The 14,121-nt window shown below is 38.8% G+C and overlaps 1 protein-coding gene across 17 annotated transcripts in view; it reads right to left on the bottom strand.

Moving 5' to 3' along the window:
- SYNE1 (spectrin repeat containing nuclear envelope protein 1) overlaps positions 1–14,121 on the bottom strand; it is a 480,816-nt gene that overhangs the window by 254,822 nt on the left and 211,873 nt on the right. For all 17 annotated transcript variants that reach the window (XR_005782621.1, XM_040448857.1, XM_040448858.1 and 14 more), the window contains 7 exons: positions 11,944–12,123; positions 9,902–10,052; positions 9,145–9,303; positions 7,120–7,302; positions 3,993–4,094; positions 1,465–1,668; positions 236–443 (listed from right to left, as the gene is read on the bottom strand). Coding sequence is in view for 16 of the 17 variants with exons in the window: in XM_040448857.1 (XP_040304791.1) it covers positions 236–443; positions 1,465–1,668; positions 3,993–4,094; positions 7,120–7,302; positions 9,145–9,303; positions 9,902–10,052; positions 11,944–12,123 (1,187 nt within the window). In the remaining variant the exon portion in view is untranslated. The remainder of the gene's footprint in view (positions 1–235; positions 444–1,464; positions 1,669–3,992; positions 4,095–7,119; positions 7,303–9,144; positions 9,304–9,901; positions 10,053–11,943; positions 12,124–14,121) is intronic.

Below are 14,121 nucleotides of genomic sequence, written 5' to 3'. Positions count from 1 at the left end.
AATTTCAGAATCCTGAAAATGGTGGATCCCTACTTTCTTGAGGAGGAAGAGGAAGAATTATGGCTACAGCCCAAGCACAACACTTTCACTGCTCAAATCTGGACATACAAATGAATTTAAAATGATATTCTGCTGGAAAGCTTTTTCCAACTATTGCTGGCAGTTTCTAGGCAGCATTTGGTTTGGATTCTTTCTTATAAACAAACTACTCATGCAGAGGCTTGTCAGAGCTCACCATTGAAGTGCTTCTCCAGAAAATCCTGAAGGCTGGCCTGTGTTTTGGAGCACAACTGGCTCACAGCTTCGTGGTTTTTTATCAGCCCAGTCATAGCACTGCCCAAGCTCTCCAGGTCAATGGAATGGTACTTGCGGCACAAGCTATTGAGATTTTCTTGGGTGGAGCTGATGTTGCTTTGCTGACTTTGAAGTTCCTTTTGTATTTCCTACAGAATAAACAAATGCCATGAAGGATATTCATCACATTCAAGGGAAATATTCCATCTATTCCACTATGGTACTTTTTTTGGGAAACTGATGCTGTTGAAATACACTCAGTAACGTATGCATTTTTGTGGGATTTTTTTTTTCAGTATTTGTAATAGATCTGTGTTGACTCAGAATTTTGCCCAGTTCTCTTTGGGAACAAGTGCAAACAGTGATTGAGAGGTCGTAGCATTTGGATTATGGTCTAGGATTCCAAGCAAATTGAATAGGTTCTTAGGGATTCCAGCCCATGATCTTGGGTTTAGTCAGTTGATTAGAAACTATTAATGGAGTCACCCCCTAAGTTCACATTCTTCAGTGGACTACTAGGGCTTTGTTTTAGGCTCACAGGCCACAGGAAAAGCACCAGTAGTTAATTTTAAAACACATCTCTTAAGTCTTAAGTACAGTAAGAAAATATGTTCAAGAGAACAGATCACATATGTGAAACAGTCAACTCAACTCACAAGCTTTACAGACAGTTGATCAGTAATATCTCTATGGACAGATGACATGGAAGCAGAATGTTCTCTCGACTGTTGGTTTTTTGTTTTTGTTGTTTTTGTTTTTTTTTAATATATCCTTCTCTAGATAAAAGCAGTCATACTGACCAACAAAAATAATTAAGTAATGAAAAACTACTCTGCATTGAAATTTGAAAAATTCATGGAAATTTGAACAGGTCTTCTACAGGCTCTACTCTTTTACTAAAGAAACATATTGGCAAGCATAGCTTATGAGCAGGCCCTACAGTAAGTAAAGCATGCTTTCTGCTTTTAGAGGATTCATCTTCAATTTCCTACTACCTGCATTCATTTCTCTACCTGTTAACTTACTTTGCCGTATCCAATGAGTTGGTCGGCCTGATGTTAATATAGGTAACTGAGAGCAGAGTCTTTATTTTTATTCCAGTCACCACAAAATAGGAGAACCAATATGACCATTGGAAGTATAAATGCTTCATGATAGGTTATTACCTACCTTTACTTTTTTCAGTCCTTCCCATGTCTCCGTCTGAGCACAGTTCATCAATGCTTCTTCTACTTTTGTGAGCCAGCTTGTTATATCATTGATAAATTTCTCCACCTGTGTACTCTGAGTGGTGAACTCTTTCAAGGTTCCTTTTGCTTCTTCGGTAATTTCTTTGGCATGCTCCAGTTTCTGCCGTAAGTCTGCTTCTATAAACTAAACATAAAGTAGGATTTCATTAAAATCTGTGGCGACCAGGACACTCATTGGGTAGCAATTCTGTTCGTGTGCAGCTTAACTGTCAAAAACACATCAACCTAACCATGGAGGCTAATTCAACTTTTCTAAGAAGGGAAACCAGTGGGTGCAAGGGGTCAAACAAGTTAAGTGATGGGACAATGGAAACAGTACGTATTTACAGTTGACAGTGGATGTTAAAGTGGCAGTTTTGACAGAGGGCCCAAGGAAAACGGAAGGTCACGTTTCAAAAGCAGAGCTAAACCTACACAGGGTTACCAAGTTTGTGACTAAAACCTGGTTCTGAATTCTTCTCCAGAAACACTCACACTTGTATGTCCTGATGTAACCACGACTCTGAACAAACACCACTTCAGAATTTTATCATAAAGCAATTTTGTTTTTGTCTCCCACTTGAAATCAGCGAAGCTAGTTCTCTTCTCCCGAAGGACTTATTTCAGGAGGGCCCCTGACTCCTGTGGTCCTACAGATCATAAAAGGACTTATAATCATGATAAATTGCAAAATGCTTTCAATTCCACAACGAAAACATCGAGGCCCATTTCATAATCCAAACTGAACTTGAAGTTAGAGCTTTTAGCTTATCCCTACCCTAGATCTGCTACAAATAGGAAGCCCATCTGAAGAAAGGTGTCAAGTGCCTCTTTTTCTATTTCCCCATTTTCTCTAGCTTCTCACCCTGCAGGTGCAGGCAAGCAGGAGGTGGGGGAAGGGCTCTGAAAGTTTTGACAGCTATTGTGAGCTGGCATCTGTGCTCCTAGGCCAGGTGACATTTAGCATTCTCTCCTGTCACAGGCCTTCCTCTGTGGGGTTTTCTGAGACTCCCCTCAGTGCTGGGACCTCCCACTGACCTTGCCTAGATACAAGCAATGCACTCTTCTCTGGCTCTTTCTCCTTCCACAGCCTGCGGGCATCTCTTTATCTTGCTGCTGAGGCCTCTTCCTCCCTAGAAAGCCTTCCCAGATAACCTGAGATATGCAAGCACTGATGCTTTGTCCTTTCCTTTCCTCTGATAATTCACTTCCGGGCCAGAGGTCACACTCTGGCATTTACACAACAGATGATTCTGAGATGCAGGCCACTCAAAATAATCACTTCTCCTTTGGCAAACACATCAGCAGTTGGCTAGCCTCTCTCTCACCCTTACGGTCTCTCGGAGGAATTAGATAGTAGACGTGGCATCCACCAACTGCAGGGGCACATGTCATGCTCTCTAGATGACACCACTGAAACTCTACCCTTTATTTTAAGGTAAGGAACAGGTGTCCCGATCCCTCTTCCTTGAGGTGGGGGGTGATGGTGAGAAAGCAGAGGACAACGGTAGCTCTCTCCCAAGGCCCTGCCTCCATCTTAACTCTGCAAAAATCCACCTGATGCCCATTTATATCCTTGACACAGGCAACACGCATAAGCACTCCTTTTCACTTTTCTATTAGCACCCTTTCCCTCTTGTTGCCTCAGGTGAAACTTCTAACATTCTGGTACATGTAGATCATCCACCCGTGATGCTAAGTGATGGACACGCAGTCTCAGGTCAGAGCGTAAGTATAGTCAAGCATGACAGACGGGTTAGCAAGAGGCAGTAAGTAAAGGACAAAGGCACAACAGGAAGAAGGAAAATGTAGAGGAAATCCCCGAGGGCAGAAACAAATGCTTAGGTTAAAGTAAGGCAGCGGAACACTTAGCCTGGAGCCTGTGGTGCTGGCTGCCGAGAGACTCCCCCCCCCCCCCCCCCCCCATGCTACTTGTTCCTACAGCTCCCTCGCTGAAGTAGCTCAGACTTCCTGGTCGACCCGGCCTGCCTCGTGCTCCCTGTGGATCTGTGCCGAACGCAGAGGCCTGAAATGAAGTTTGCGATGGCAATGTCTCCTAACCCAACGACTGGGTAACTGAATTAGAAGAATATCCACATTCATAAATGTGGTTTCTGCTCCTGTCCAGACGTAAAATGGCCCATGAGGCAAGCTGGATGATACTACTCCTAAAATTTAGTAAGGAAAAGGGTGCTAATCACTTCCAACACAAATATAATATGTATATCAGACATGTGTTATTAATACTAGCACAAGGAATTCTAAAGATGTTAATGTTTTAACCCCCATATATGTTAAGAGCCGTGTGTTTTCTTGGAATTATGATGATAATGAGAATATATATATTGTATATATATGACATATAAAATTTATTTATTGTTATTGTATTACATATCGATTATATTATAGATTATATTTGAGGTTGAGTCTAGTATACGGTAGTTATTACAAACCTGACTGAATACTTACCTGAAGGTCTGGTGGTGTTTCTGGATTTTTAGTTAATTCTTTAAGATCATTAACTTTGCAATGAAGTTCTTCCAATCTCAACGCTTTGTTTTTAACTTCAGACTGCGAAAATAAAAGACAAAGACGAAAAGCATAACTCGTCCAAACATTGACATATTACATTCAGCATTTAATAATTTCAAGAGTTAACTCTGACGTGATGTCCTAACTTCAAGCCAGGGTTAAAAAAAAAAAAAATCTCTGTTTCATTTTCTGAGTCTATCATTATTTACGAATGTGAAAAAATGCCATCATTAACTTTCTCTTCCAGTGTGAGGGAGTATGCAGAACTTTCTCCCCATCCCCTTTTACTGGAAAAAAAAAAAGCTCCTGGAAAAAATTAAACACTAACTAAAAAGGCTTGAGTCACTGGGGATTTTCAATAACTGTCATTTATTCATTAGCGTTAATATCACTGGCTACCACGGCAGAGAAATTCCTTTGAGGAAGGATCTCAAAGCACATACACATTGGGAGTGCCTAATTAACTGTGAACTATATGTAATACATAAGAAATATTCAAATAAAATTTTAAAATGTTTTTTTAAATAAAAGCCTTTTTTTATATTTTGCCTTTTTATTTTTAATTTATTTGCACCCACACTAACACACACAAAAAAAAGAAAAAAAATGGGTCAAGAATCATTACTGAACAGGGGCGCCTGGGTGGCGCAGTCGGTTAAGCGTCCGACTTCAGCCAGGTCACGATCTCGTGGTCCGGGAGTTCGAGCCCCGCGTCAGGCTCTGGGCTGATGGCTCAGAGCCTGGAGCCTGTTTCCGATTCTGTGTCTCCCTCTCTCTCTGCCTCTCCCCCGTTCATGCTCTGTCTCTCTCTGTCGCAAAAATAAATAAACGTTGAAAAAAAAAATTTTTTTTAAAAAGAATCATTACTGAACAAATTAGATGCTTGTAAACGTAACTATTTATTTGGAGCCACAAAGGAACTTTTGATAAAGGATCCCTCTCAACTTCAATATGATGTTTTTGTGTTCGGGGGACACTAACAAACTTTCAGTCCAGAAAGCAATTTACTTACCCAGAAAGCAATCTGCTTACCCAGTAAGACATGATGAACTAATTGTCAGGCCCACTGGCTTCCTCCAGGAGCAGGCTGAACAATTAAAAGATCACACCTAGTCACTTACTCACTTTCTCTCCTGAATGGCAGCAGCAACTCACTATGAGGCACTGGGCTGAGCCCACTTGACTGATTGTATTCGTTGCCATACCACACAGCCAATCACATAAAAACCCACTTCTGTGAGTGACTGAAGCGGGACACGCTGAACGTGGGGCTGATGTCCACTGGCTTCCTGGATCCCAGAGGTCAGTAGTAGGAGTGTACTGTGTGCCAGTTACATAATTGGCTCCCCAAAAGAAGAAGACCCCGACTTGCAAAATTTACCCCCATTTTGAGCTACAACACGATGTCACCACACGTGGGGTTGGAACATCCTACCACATGTCCCCCAAGCAGGTATAATAGGGACCCATAACTCAAGAGCCTAGATAAGAGTTGTGTGTAGAACAGAAATTAAGAGTTATAAGTTTTAAGTATTTACTAGCTTCATTTTAATATACGTATTTATATTAAATTTATATATATTATATAAATTTATATAATAAATTTAATATATATTCTATTAACTGTAAATTTATCTACAATTTAATTTTCCGTGATGGTTGTGTTTAACCCTGGCTTGTGAAATTCTTTAAATTTTGATAATTTTTTTAAGAGCTGGTACAAGCCCTCTTCAGGCATACACTACTGTTTGAGCCGTAATGTTCATTTAACGTCAAAGGTAACATCTTAAGAGACTGTAGTATCCCTCTCCTGACTGCACTTGAAGTTGGGCTGATTTCCTCTACTTCTGTTTGCCCTTAGAAATAGGTGTTTGATTTAAGACTCTCCAGAAAGCTCTTTGCGTCAAGGCTAGATAGCCTAGGTATACAGTTGATTCACCTACATTTTTTCAGACTGCAGTCATTCATCATCTATCTGTCATGTTCCATCGGTGTGCCAGGCACAGTACCAACACCCAGGCATGCAATGGTGAATACCAGTCTGCCCTCATGGGGAGGAGTTGGCTATATGCTTTATGAAACAAGTTATCTTTTGTCACTATTTCCTCTGACCTTGCTTCATTGTTCATCCCTGCCTAATTACTACTGCACATTTCACATACATACTGTTACGTAAATAATGTAAATGCCATGAGGATAGGGGCTTTGTCTGTTTTACTGTTTATTCTCAGTGTCTAAAAGAGTGCCTGACATGCTTGTTAAGAATCTGGGGGCACCTGGGTGGCTCCGTCAGTTGAGCATCAGACTTCGGCTCAGGTCATGATCTTGCAATTTGTGAGTTCGAGCCCCGCGTCGGGCTGTGTGCTGGCAGCTCGGAGCCTGGAGCCTGCTTTGGATTCTGTAACTCCCTCTCTCTCTCTCTGCCCCTCCCCTGCTTGTAGTCTGTCTCTCTCTCTCAAAAATAAACATTAAGAAAAAAAAAAAAAGAATTTGATGAGTGAATAAGTAAATGAATGCAAGAATGGAAATAAAAAGTTTAAAATAAATTGGTGACTAGAGCTTTTTAAAAGGCCACTTTCTGGGGAAGCTTGTCACACTCCCGTCTCCAGTTTTCTTCCGTTTCTAGAGGGGAAGTAGAAGAACCCAGCATCTACGGTAAGTGTTCAGCACATGGTAAGTACTCAGTAAACATCTTGTTTGAATGAAAAAAAAAAATCTAAATATGATTAAATTATAAACGCCTCCAGTTTGGTTTTCCAGTAGGAAGGTGCCATAGTCTGAGATGAATGGAAAAATGGGAAAAAACATAGATTTTATGGGCTTTTACTTCTCTACCAATATTTTAAGTTTAGAGGCCCAACTAAGAAGTGATAAAAAAAAAGAAAAAAAAAGTCTTATCCGTTGCCTAGTCAAGTCTCTAGTAAATAGCAAAAGATAGTTACGACTTTTGTAACATTCATATGCGTCTCTGAAAGAAAGAATGAACTTTTAAAAAAGGACACATTTTTCTTGTATTCTGGTCAATGAGCTCACAGGCTCACGTATGTAGATGTGGTCAATTTACCTCAAATTCTTTAAGGAATTCTTCTGCTCTGACGCGATTATTCAGGTTACTGATGCTTTCGGCCAACTGTGGAACAGAATGGTTTGACCATCCGTCGATCTCGTCTTTACTTGAAAGTACATCACCCCAAATGGTCAGGCTTGCCCTCAGCCTATCCATGTTTTCCTCAATTTTCTCTGATACCTGGGACAGAAAACAGAAGCCATGTCACTATTAGTCTGAGGCTTTAAGATGCTCCCTGCCTCACCAAATTGCTAAATAATGTCAATGCTTCCTCAATCAAAAACTATATTCTCACTGAAAAACAAAGTTTTACAAAAATTATTATAAGGGAATTCGTGCACTTGACTCAAATAAATGCTAACTATTACATAAATTGTTTCTGTCACTGGGAGAGTTGACTGAATTTCTGACACATTTGATTTTCATTTGTAAGTTGGGAAACTAAGAACAGGATTATTGGAGTCAATAATAATATAACATTCTCTAGGATAAGGGTCCATCTAGGGCAGTATTATACTTATTTTTGAAAGGAACACAATAAGCACTTTTATTTGTAATGCTGAAGTATAAAAGTGGACATAAATTAGACTTGAACATATTTATAGAATAAATAAATATGTAGGACAACAACCAACTTTGTACAACCAACTTTGTCTAAAGTTAAGCACTATTGCTTAATACTCTTCCTGTAGTAAGAATGTTTTTTAACATTTTTTAAATGTCTATTTATTTTTGAAAGAGAGAGCCTCCAGGCTCTAAGTTGTCAGCACAGAGCCCGACACGGGGCTCAAACTCACAAACTGTGAGATCATGACCTGAGATGAAGTCTGACACTTAACTGGCAGAGCCACCCAGGTGCCCTAGGCATGTTTGTTTTTTTTTTAAGTTTATTCATTTTGAGAGAGAGAGAGAGAGCAGGGGAGGGGCAGAGAGAGAGAAAATCACAAGTAGGCTCTGCACTGCCAGTACAGAGCCCAATGTGGGGCTCGAACTCAGGATCTGTGAAATCATGACCTGAGCCGAAATCCAGTCAGATGCTTAACTGACTGAGCCACCCAGGCACACGAAGGATGTTTTGTTTTTTATTTATTTATTTTTTTAATTTTTTTTTTAAATTTTTTTAATGTTTATTTATTTTTGAGACAGAGAGACAGAGCATGAACAGGGGAGGAGCAGAGAGAGAGGGAGACACAGAATCTGAAATGGGCTCCAGGCTCTGAGCTGTCAGCACAGAGCCTGACACGGGGCTCGAACTCACGAACCGTGAGATCATGATCTGAGCCGAAGTCGGACGCTTAACCGACTGAGCCCCCCAGGCGCCCCCGTTTTGTTTTTTTTTAAAGTGGAGGCAAGTAAGTTTTCCTGCAGTTCTCTAATTATTTGATTATAGTACACAATTATCAATATCTAACTTTAGTAATATAGTTTAAGTAATTTAATCAATAGTAATGCATTGTAGGTTAACAGAAAGGCAACAGAATCACAGGATTTTTGAGCTGGAAGTTAATGTAAAACATGTGTGGATTGAGATATAGAGTTCCAGAGACATCAAGTTGTTCACTGGTCACACAACTAGTAAATGAGAGAGCAAGAACAAATACCCAAGGATGTGAACTACAAGTCTGATTTATACAATGCAAATATAGTCTTAGTACTCTAAGTGATTATACATTATAGTTTAATATTCTGTGGGACATTTATAAATTATTCTTCAATTTTTATCCATAATCTCAGAGTTTTGAGGGGAAAAAAAACCATTCGGAGTTATAAATTTGTTGTGATTGAAGCTACCAAGTTAAATTCTAGAAAACTGCCACTGAATATTAACAAAATAAATCAAATAACCTTTTTTTTACTAATTCTAAACTTTATGTGAATATTGTTTTTCTTAAAAATGTCATTTTGCCTGTAGCATTAAAAGCTAAAGATGAAATTCATATCCCCGAATAATTCTTTACCCCCAAATATGACAGACAAATATGAATATTTAAACTGTTCATACAATCCAGGTGATTATCTTACATCCAGCCATCTGTCCACAGTGCTCTCCATGTCTGTTTTCATGAGGTTGAAATCACTACTGTGAATTTTTTTCAGCTCAGATAATAACTGTTTTCCTTTACTTGTAAAGTTATCCAATTCTTTCTGTTTATTACACATTTCATTCTTGACACTTTCATGCTGTGGACATAAATGTTTCTTTAATTAATAAAATAATCAGCGATAAGTCAGGTGTTCAAAACCATTTGCCTCTGAGAAATTTATTTCATGGTTTGACCTTATGCGGAAACATCAGTGATATGAATGATATCTTTTTGAATGGCTAGAATCCTAGGATATCAGTATTCCTAAAACAAAACAAAACAAAACAAAACAAAACAAAACAAAACAAGTTGAGTTTGTCAGCATGAATGTTCTACCTCTATATGTACTGACAAGAGTTTTGTAGAGAATTCATTATAAGTGAAAATAAGACCTACTAAGTCTACTAAAATAAATATATTTTTAAAAAAAACTTATATAGATATCTTTTTTTTAAAGTTTATTTACTTTGAGAGAGAGTGGAGGAGGGGCACAGTCTGAGATGGGGAGAGAGAGAGAGAGAGAGAGAGAGAGAGAGAGAGAGAGACCCAAGCAGGCTCTGCACTGCCAGCAGGGTCAATGCAGGGCTCGAACTCACAAACCCCAAGAACATGACCTGAGCTAAGATCAAGAGCCGGACACTTAACCGACTGAGCCACCCAAGCACCCCTAAGATAAATAGATTTTGAATTATTACCTTGGATAAAGCCCATTTAAGATCCTCCTGATCTTTTATAGTAGTTCTGGTTGCAAGCACATTGTTGGCATTTTCTAGGACTTTAGAAACAACTGACTTCAGGTTCTGATAGTCTCTCATTAAGTCAATAAGTCCACAGCATTGACCCTGGCTATAACAATTAAAGAAAAGATATCATTTATTATGATGTATGAAAGGGAAGGATTCTCTATGATTGGACTTGATATGTAACCACACACATGTATTCATAGATGGCTGCTGGAATCAAGAGGAAACCATATTTCTACCCATTGAGGTCAAAGGAGTGTTGATCAAGCCAACTCAACTCTAATGGCCAAATTGTTTCAGTGAATGAAGAATGCACACAGTCATTAAAACAAATATGTGACCTCAATGACAAGAAAAAATATGTTCTTGACAACTAAAACTTATGTAGATACCAACAATCTTTGTTTTTTTTAAATTTTTTTTGTGGTTTAATTGCATCATAGTGGTGTGTATTAAGAGGAAGCAAACAAAACAAAATAAAACAAAACCCCCACACCAAACAAACAAAATAACACTGCTTAATAAGTAAAATACACATGAGGATGTTGTTTTCCATTTCAATGACATAAATTTTCATTGAATTTGAATCCTTTTAAAATTGTGAAAATAAGAAGATAGGTTTTGTTTATAAGTATAAAATGTTTCTGAGCAGGCAATTCTACATGTAGGAATTTTTCCAAAGACAAAGATGTACACTACGATTGAGGTAAAATTATATTCTTTACATCATTATTTATAATAGGAGAAAAAAATAGAAATAACCCAAATGTTAAAAATAGGCTATTAATTTTTTTAAGCTTATTTATTTTTGACAGAGAGAAAGAGAGAGAGAGGGAGACACAGAATCCGAAGCAGGCTCCAGGCTCTGAGCCATCAGCACAGAGCCTGATGCGGGGCTCTAACTCACAAATTGTGAGATCATGACCTGGGCCAAAGTTGGATGCCTAACTGACTGAGCCACCCAGGCGCCCCCAAAATAGGCTATTAATTGAATAAACTCTAATATATTCTTATAATTGAATACTGTGCAATCTCTAACAAATCACAATTTAAGAGAATATTCAATAATATGGAATAAAATTTTACAACACAGTTAACTTTCTAAAAACTTACGTTAATAATCTATAATACACAACAAAAAAACTTATGTACATAAAAAAATTGAACATGAATGTTTATAGATGCTTTTTGATAGTCATTAAACTGTAAAGAGTCCAAATATCCATCAACTGGTGAATGAATAAGTTGTGGTACACCTATTAAATCGAATATTATTCAGCTATAAAAAAGAATAGATGTTATTAATACACATAACAATGTACATTATGCTAAGCAAAAGAAGGTATTTACTCAAGTGCAGTAAAAACTTAGGCACATGCACCCAATTGACTATGAATGTTTATAGATGCTTTATTTACAATCATTCAAACTGGAAAAAATCCATTTGTATGTGATTCTGAGAAAAATAATACTACAGAGACATAAAACTGATCAACAGCTGCCAGAGACTAGACATGGGGGACGGGTTGATCACAATGAGACATAGGAGGATTTTTTCAGGTGGTGGAATGATTATACAAGAGTTGATCATAGTAATACACAGTATGTGTGTAATCATAAACTGAATGTGTGTTAAACTCATACAAGGGCATACACTTAACAGGATGAAATTTATTATACGTATATCATACCTTAGTTATAAACAAGGAAAACAAAACAAAAAAAGAAAATCAGAGGTTAAGACTCTCACAGTAGCCCTTTGTAATTGTGGACAACTCCTGCTTTTAAGCGCTACGTTTCACCTACCATTGTTATTTCAAGACATCTTCCTCAATAAAGTCTTGTAGGACTAAATTTTTAACGTATGAGAGACACAGAATACCTAAGGTGGCAAAAGATACTCAACTCGATCACACCAACGCAAATCAACAGACAACAGCCCAATGCCACAAAATAGAAAGTTGAAAACAACAACTGAGAGGATTTTTACTTACTTTTCATGAATTAGTTTTTTGGTATCATCCCAGGTGACCTCTAAGCGGTTTATCTCCCTGTCGACCTCAGATGCAAAGGCCACATCTTTCTGAGCAATTTGTTTAGCTTTGTCTTTCAACCAACATAGTTCATGCTCATGAGAATTCAATTCATCCTCTAACTGATTAAAGACTCTCAGCCTGTGAATCAAAATGTTATTATATTATTAACTTATTAAAGGTAAGAACTAATATTTCTTCTCCATAAAGCACACCTATAGCTATCTGGAAAAACTTTTTTTTTTTAATTTTTTAATGTGTATTTATTTTTGAGAGAGAGCGCACGTGCACGATCGCGCATGAGGATGCGAGTGGGGGAGGGGCAGAGAGAGGGAGACACAGAATCCGAAGCAGGCTCCAGGCTCTGAGCTGTCAGCACAGAGCCCGATGTGGGGCTCAAACCCACGAGGCATGAGATCATGACCTGAGCTGAAGTTGGACGCTTAACAGACTGAGCCTCCCAGGAGCCCCAGATATCGAGAAAAACTTTTAACACAGCAATTAAATTAAGGTACCTCAACTGAGAATGATGCCTTTTAAACTTAAATTTGCAGAATTCATACTCTACCTTAGGAAACATTTAAAGTCATTTTCGCTATTCATCATCAACTTTCTATTAAGTCTGTGTTCTCTTTCTATTTTGCTTTCACAGTATAAGACTTGAAAGACTAGGGCTGGACTTGTAGGTAAAGTAGGTGAGTCCTTACCATAAGGTCTTTGGTAAAAAGTCCTTCTGTGCCCTGAGGTCCAATTCATGTAAAATAATAATATTTAAGAAAACAGTTGTTTCCTTTCAAATAAAAATAGCTTTATTTTTTGTCCCTAATATATTGTTCTTTGAGCACTTGTAAAATGTGGCCATGTAGAGGCAGCCACTGACTCATAGATTCTTGCATTTTGGTGTAGTGCTGTAGAGTTGATAAAGTGAGTGCACATGAACTATTCCATTTAATTCCCCAAATGAAGTGGTTAAGAGCAGGCATTATCATTATCTGCACCTTACAAGAAGACAGGGGATTTGCCCAAGGTTGCACAGTGAAGCAGAAGTATGGTTGGAGCTTAATAAATCCATCAATTCGGTGCAACATTTTCTATAATATCTGTGTGATTTTGGTGAGTTCAGTGTTAGAGGTATTGACATGGCTCTTGAGCCCAATCCTGGCCTTCTTCTCCAGCAATTTTAGGATCGCCTGTCTGTCTAACCTAATTAGGCCAGGGAGAGCCATTCTGCCCTGCAGCACCAACCCGATTGCTGACTCCCTGGGTGAGCTCTTTGTTCTTTTGCTGTGCTTGGCTCCTCATTTTGTCTTTCCTCTGGAGCCTATTATTCCATCTCAAATTGTATTCCTTTTTGTAAGTTTGTTGTTACACTAGTCAGCTTATTGCTCACAAGGCATGTTAGCCTCATGAGCCATTATTATCTAACTGTAAGCCTTTGCTAAATGTTTGATTCCAGTTAAAAGGAAGCACATCACGATGGTCTTGGCAAGATCGACACAATCCTTATCGATTATGGACACCTTGGTATGAACACATTTCAGCTGTTTCTCTGCCCCCTGAAAAAAGTGGAAGAGAAATGACCCTGAGAACATAGTGGGGAGAAAGGTCTATTAAGAAGGAAAAATAAGGGGCACGTAGGTGGCTCAGTCGGTTAAGCGTCTGACTTTGGCTCAGGTCATGATCTCACAGTTCGTGGGTTTGAGCCCCACGTCGGGCTCTGTGCTGACAGCTCAGGGCCTGGAGCCTGCTTTGGATTCTGTGTCTCCCTCTCTCTCTGCCCCTTCCCCACTCATGCTCTGTCTCTGTCTCTCTCAAAAATGAATAAACGTTAAAAAAAAAACAAACAACTTTTAAGAAGGAACAATAACATGAGGGCACCTGGGTGGCTCAGTCAGTTAAGCCTCTGACTCCTGATTTCGGCTCAGGTCATGATCTCACAGTTTAGGAGATCAAGCCCCACGTCAGGCTCTGTACTAACAGCGAGAAGCCAGCTTGGGATTCTCTCCCTCTCTCTCTCTCTGCCCCTCCCCTGTTCATGCTGTCTTGCTCTCTCTCTCTCTCTCTCTCTGAAAGTAAATGAGTAAACATTAAAAAAAGAAGAAGAAGAAATAAGATTGAGATGAAGGTTATAGTATTAGA

Source organism: Herpailurus yagouaroundi, unplaced genomic scaffold, assembly GCF_014898765.1.
Source record: "Herpailurus yagouaroundi ecotype Mexico unplaced genomic scaffold, PumYag 198, whole genome shotgun sequence".
In the NCBI taxonomy this organism is placed as follows: domain Eukaryota; kingdom Metazoa; phylum Chordata; class Mammalia; order Carnivora; family Felidae; genus Herpailurus; species Herpailurus yagouaroundi.
The sequence above is the reverse complement of the archived record's forward strand: the minus strand, read 5'-3'. Positions and strand labels throughout refer to the sequence as shown.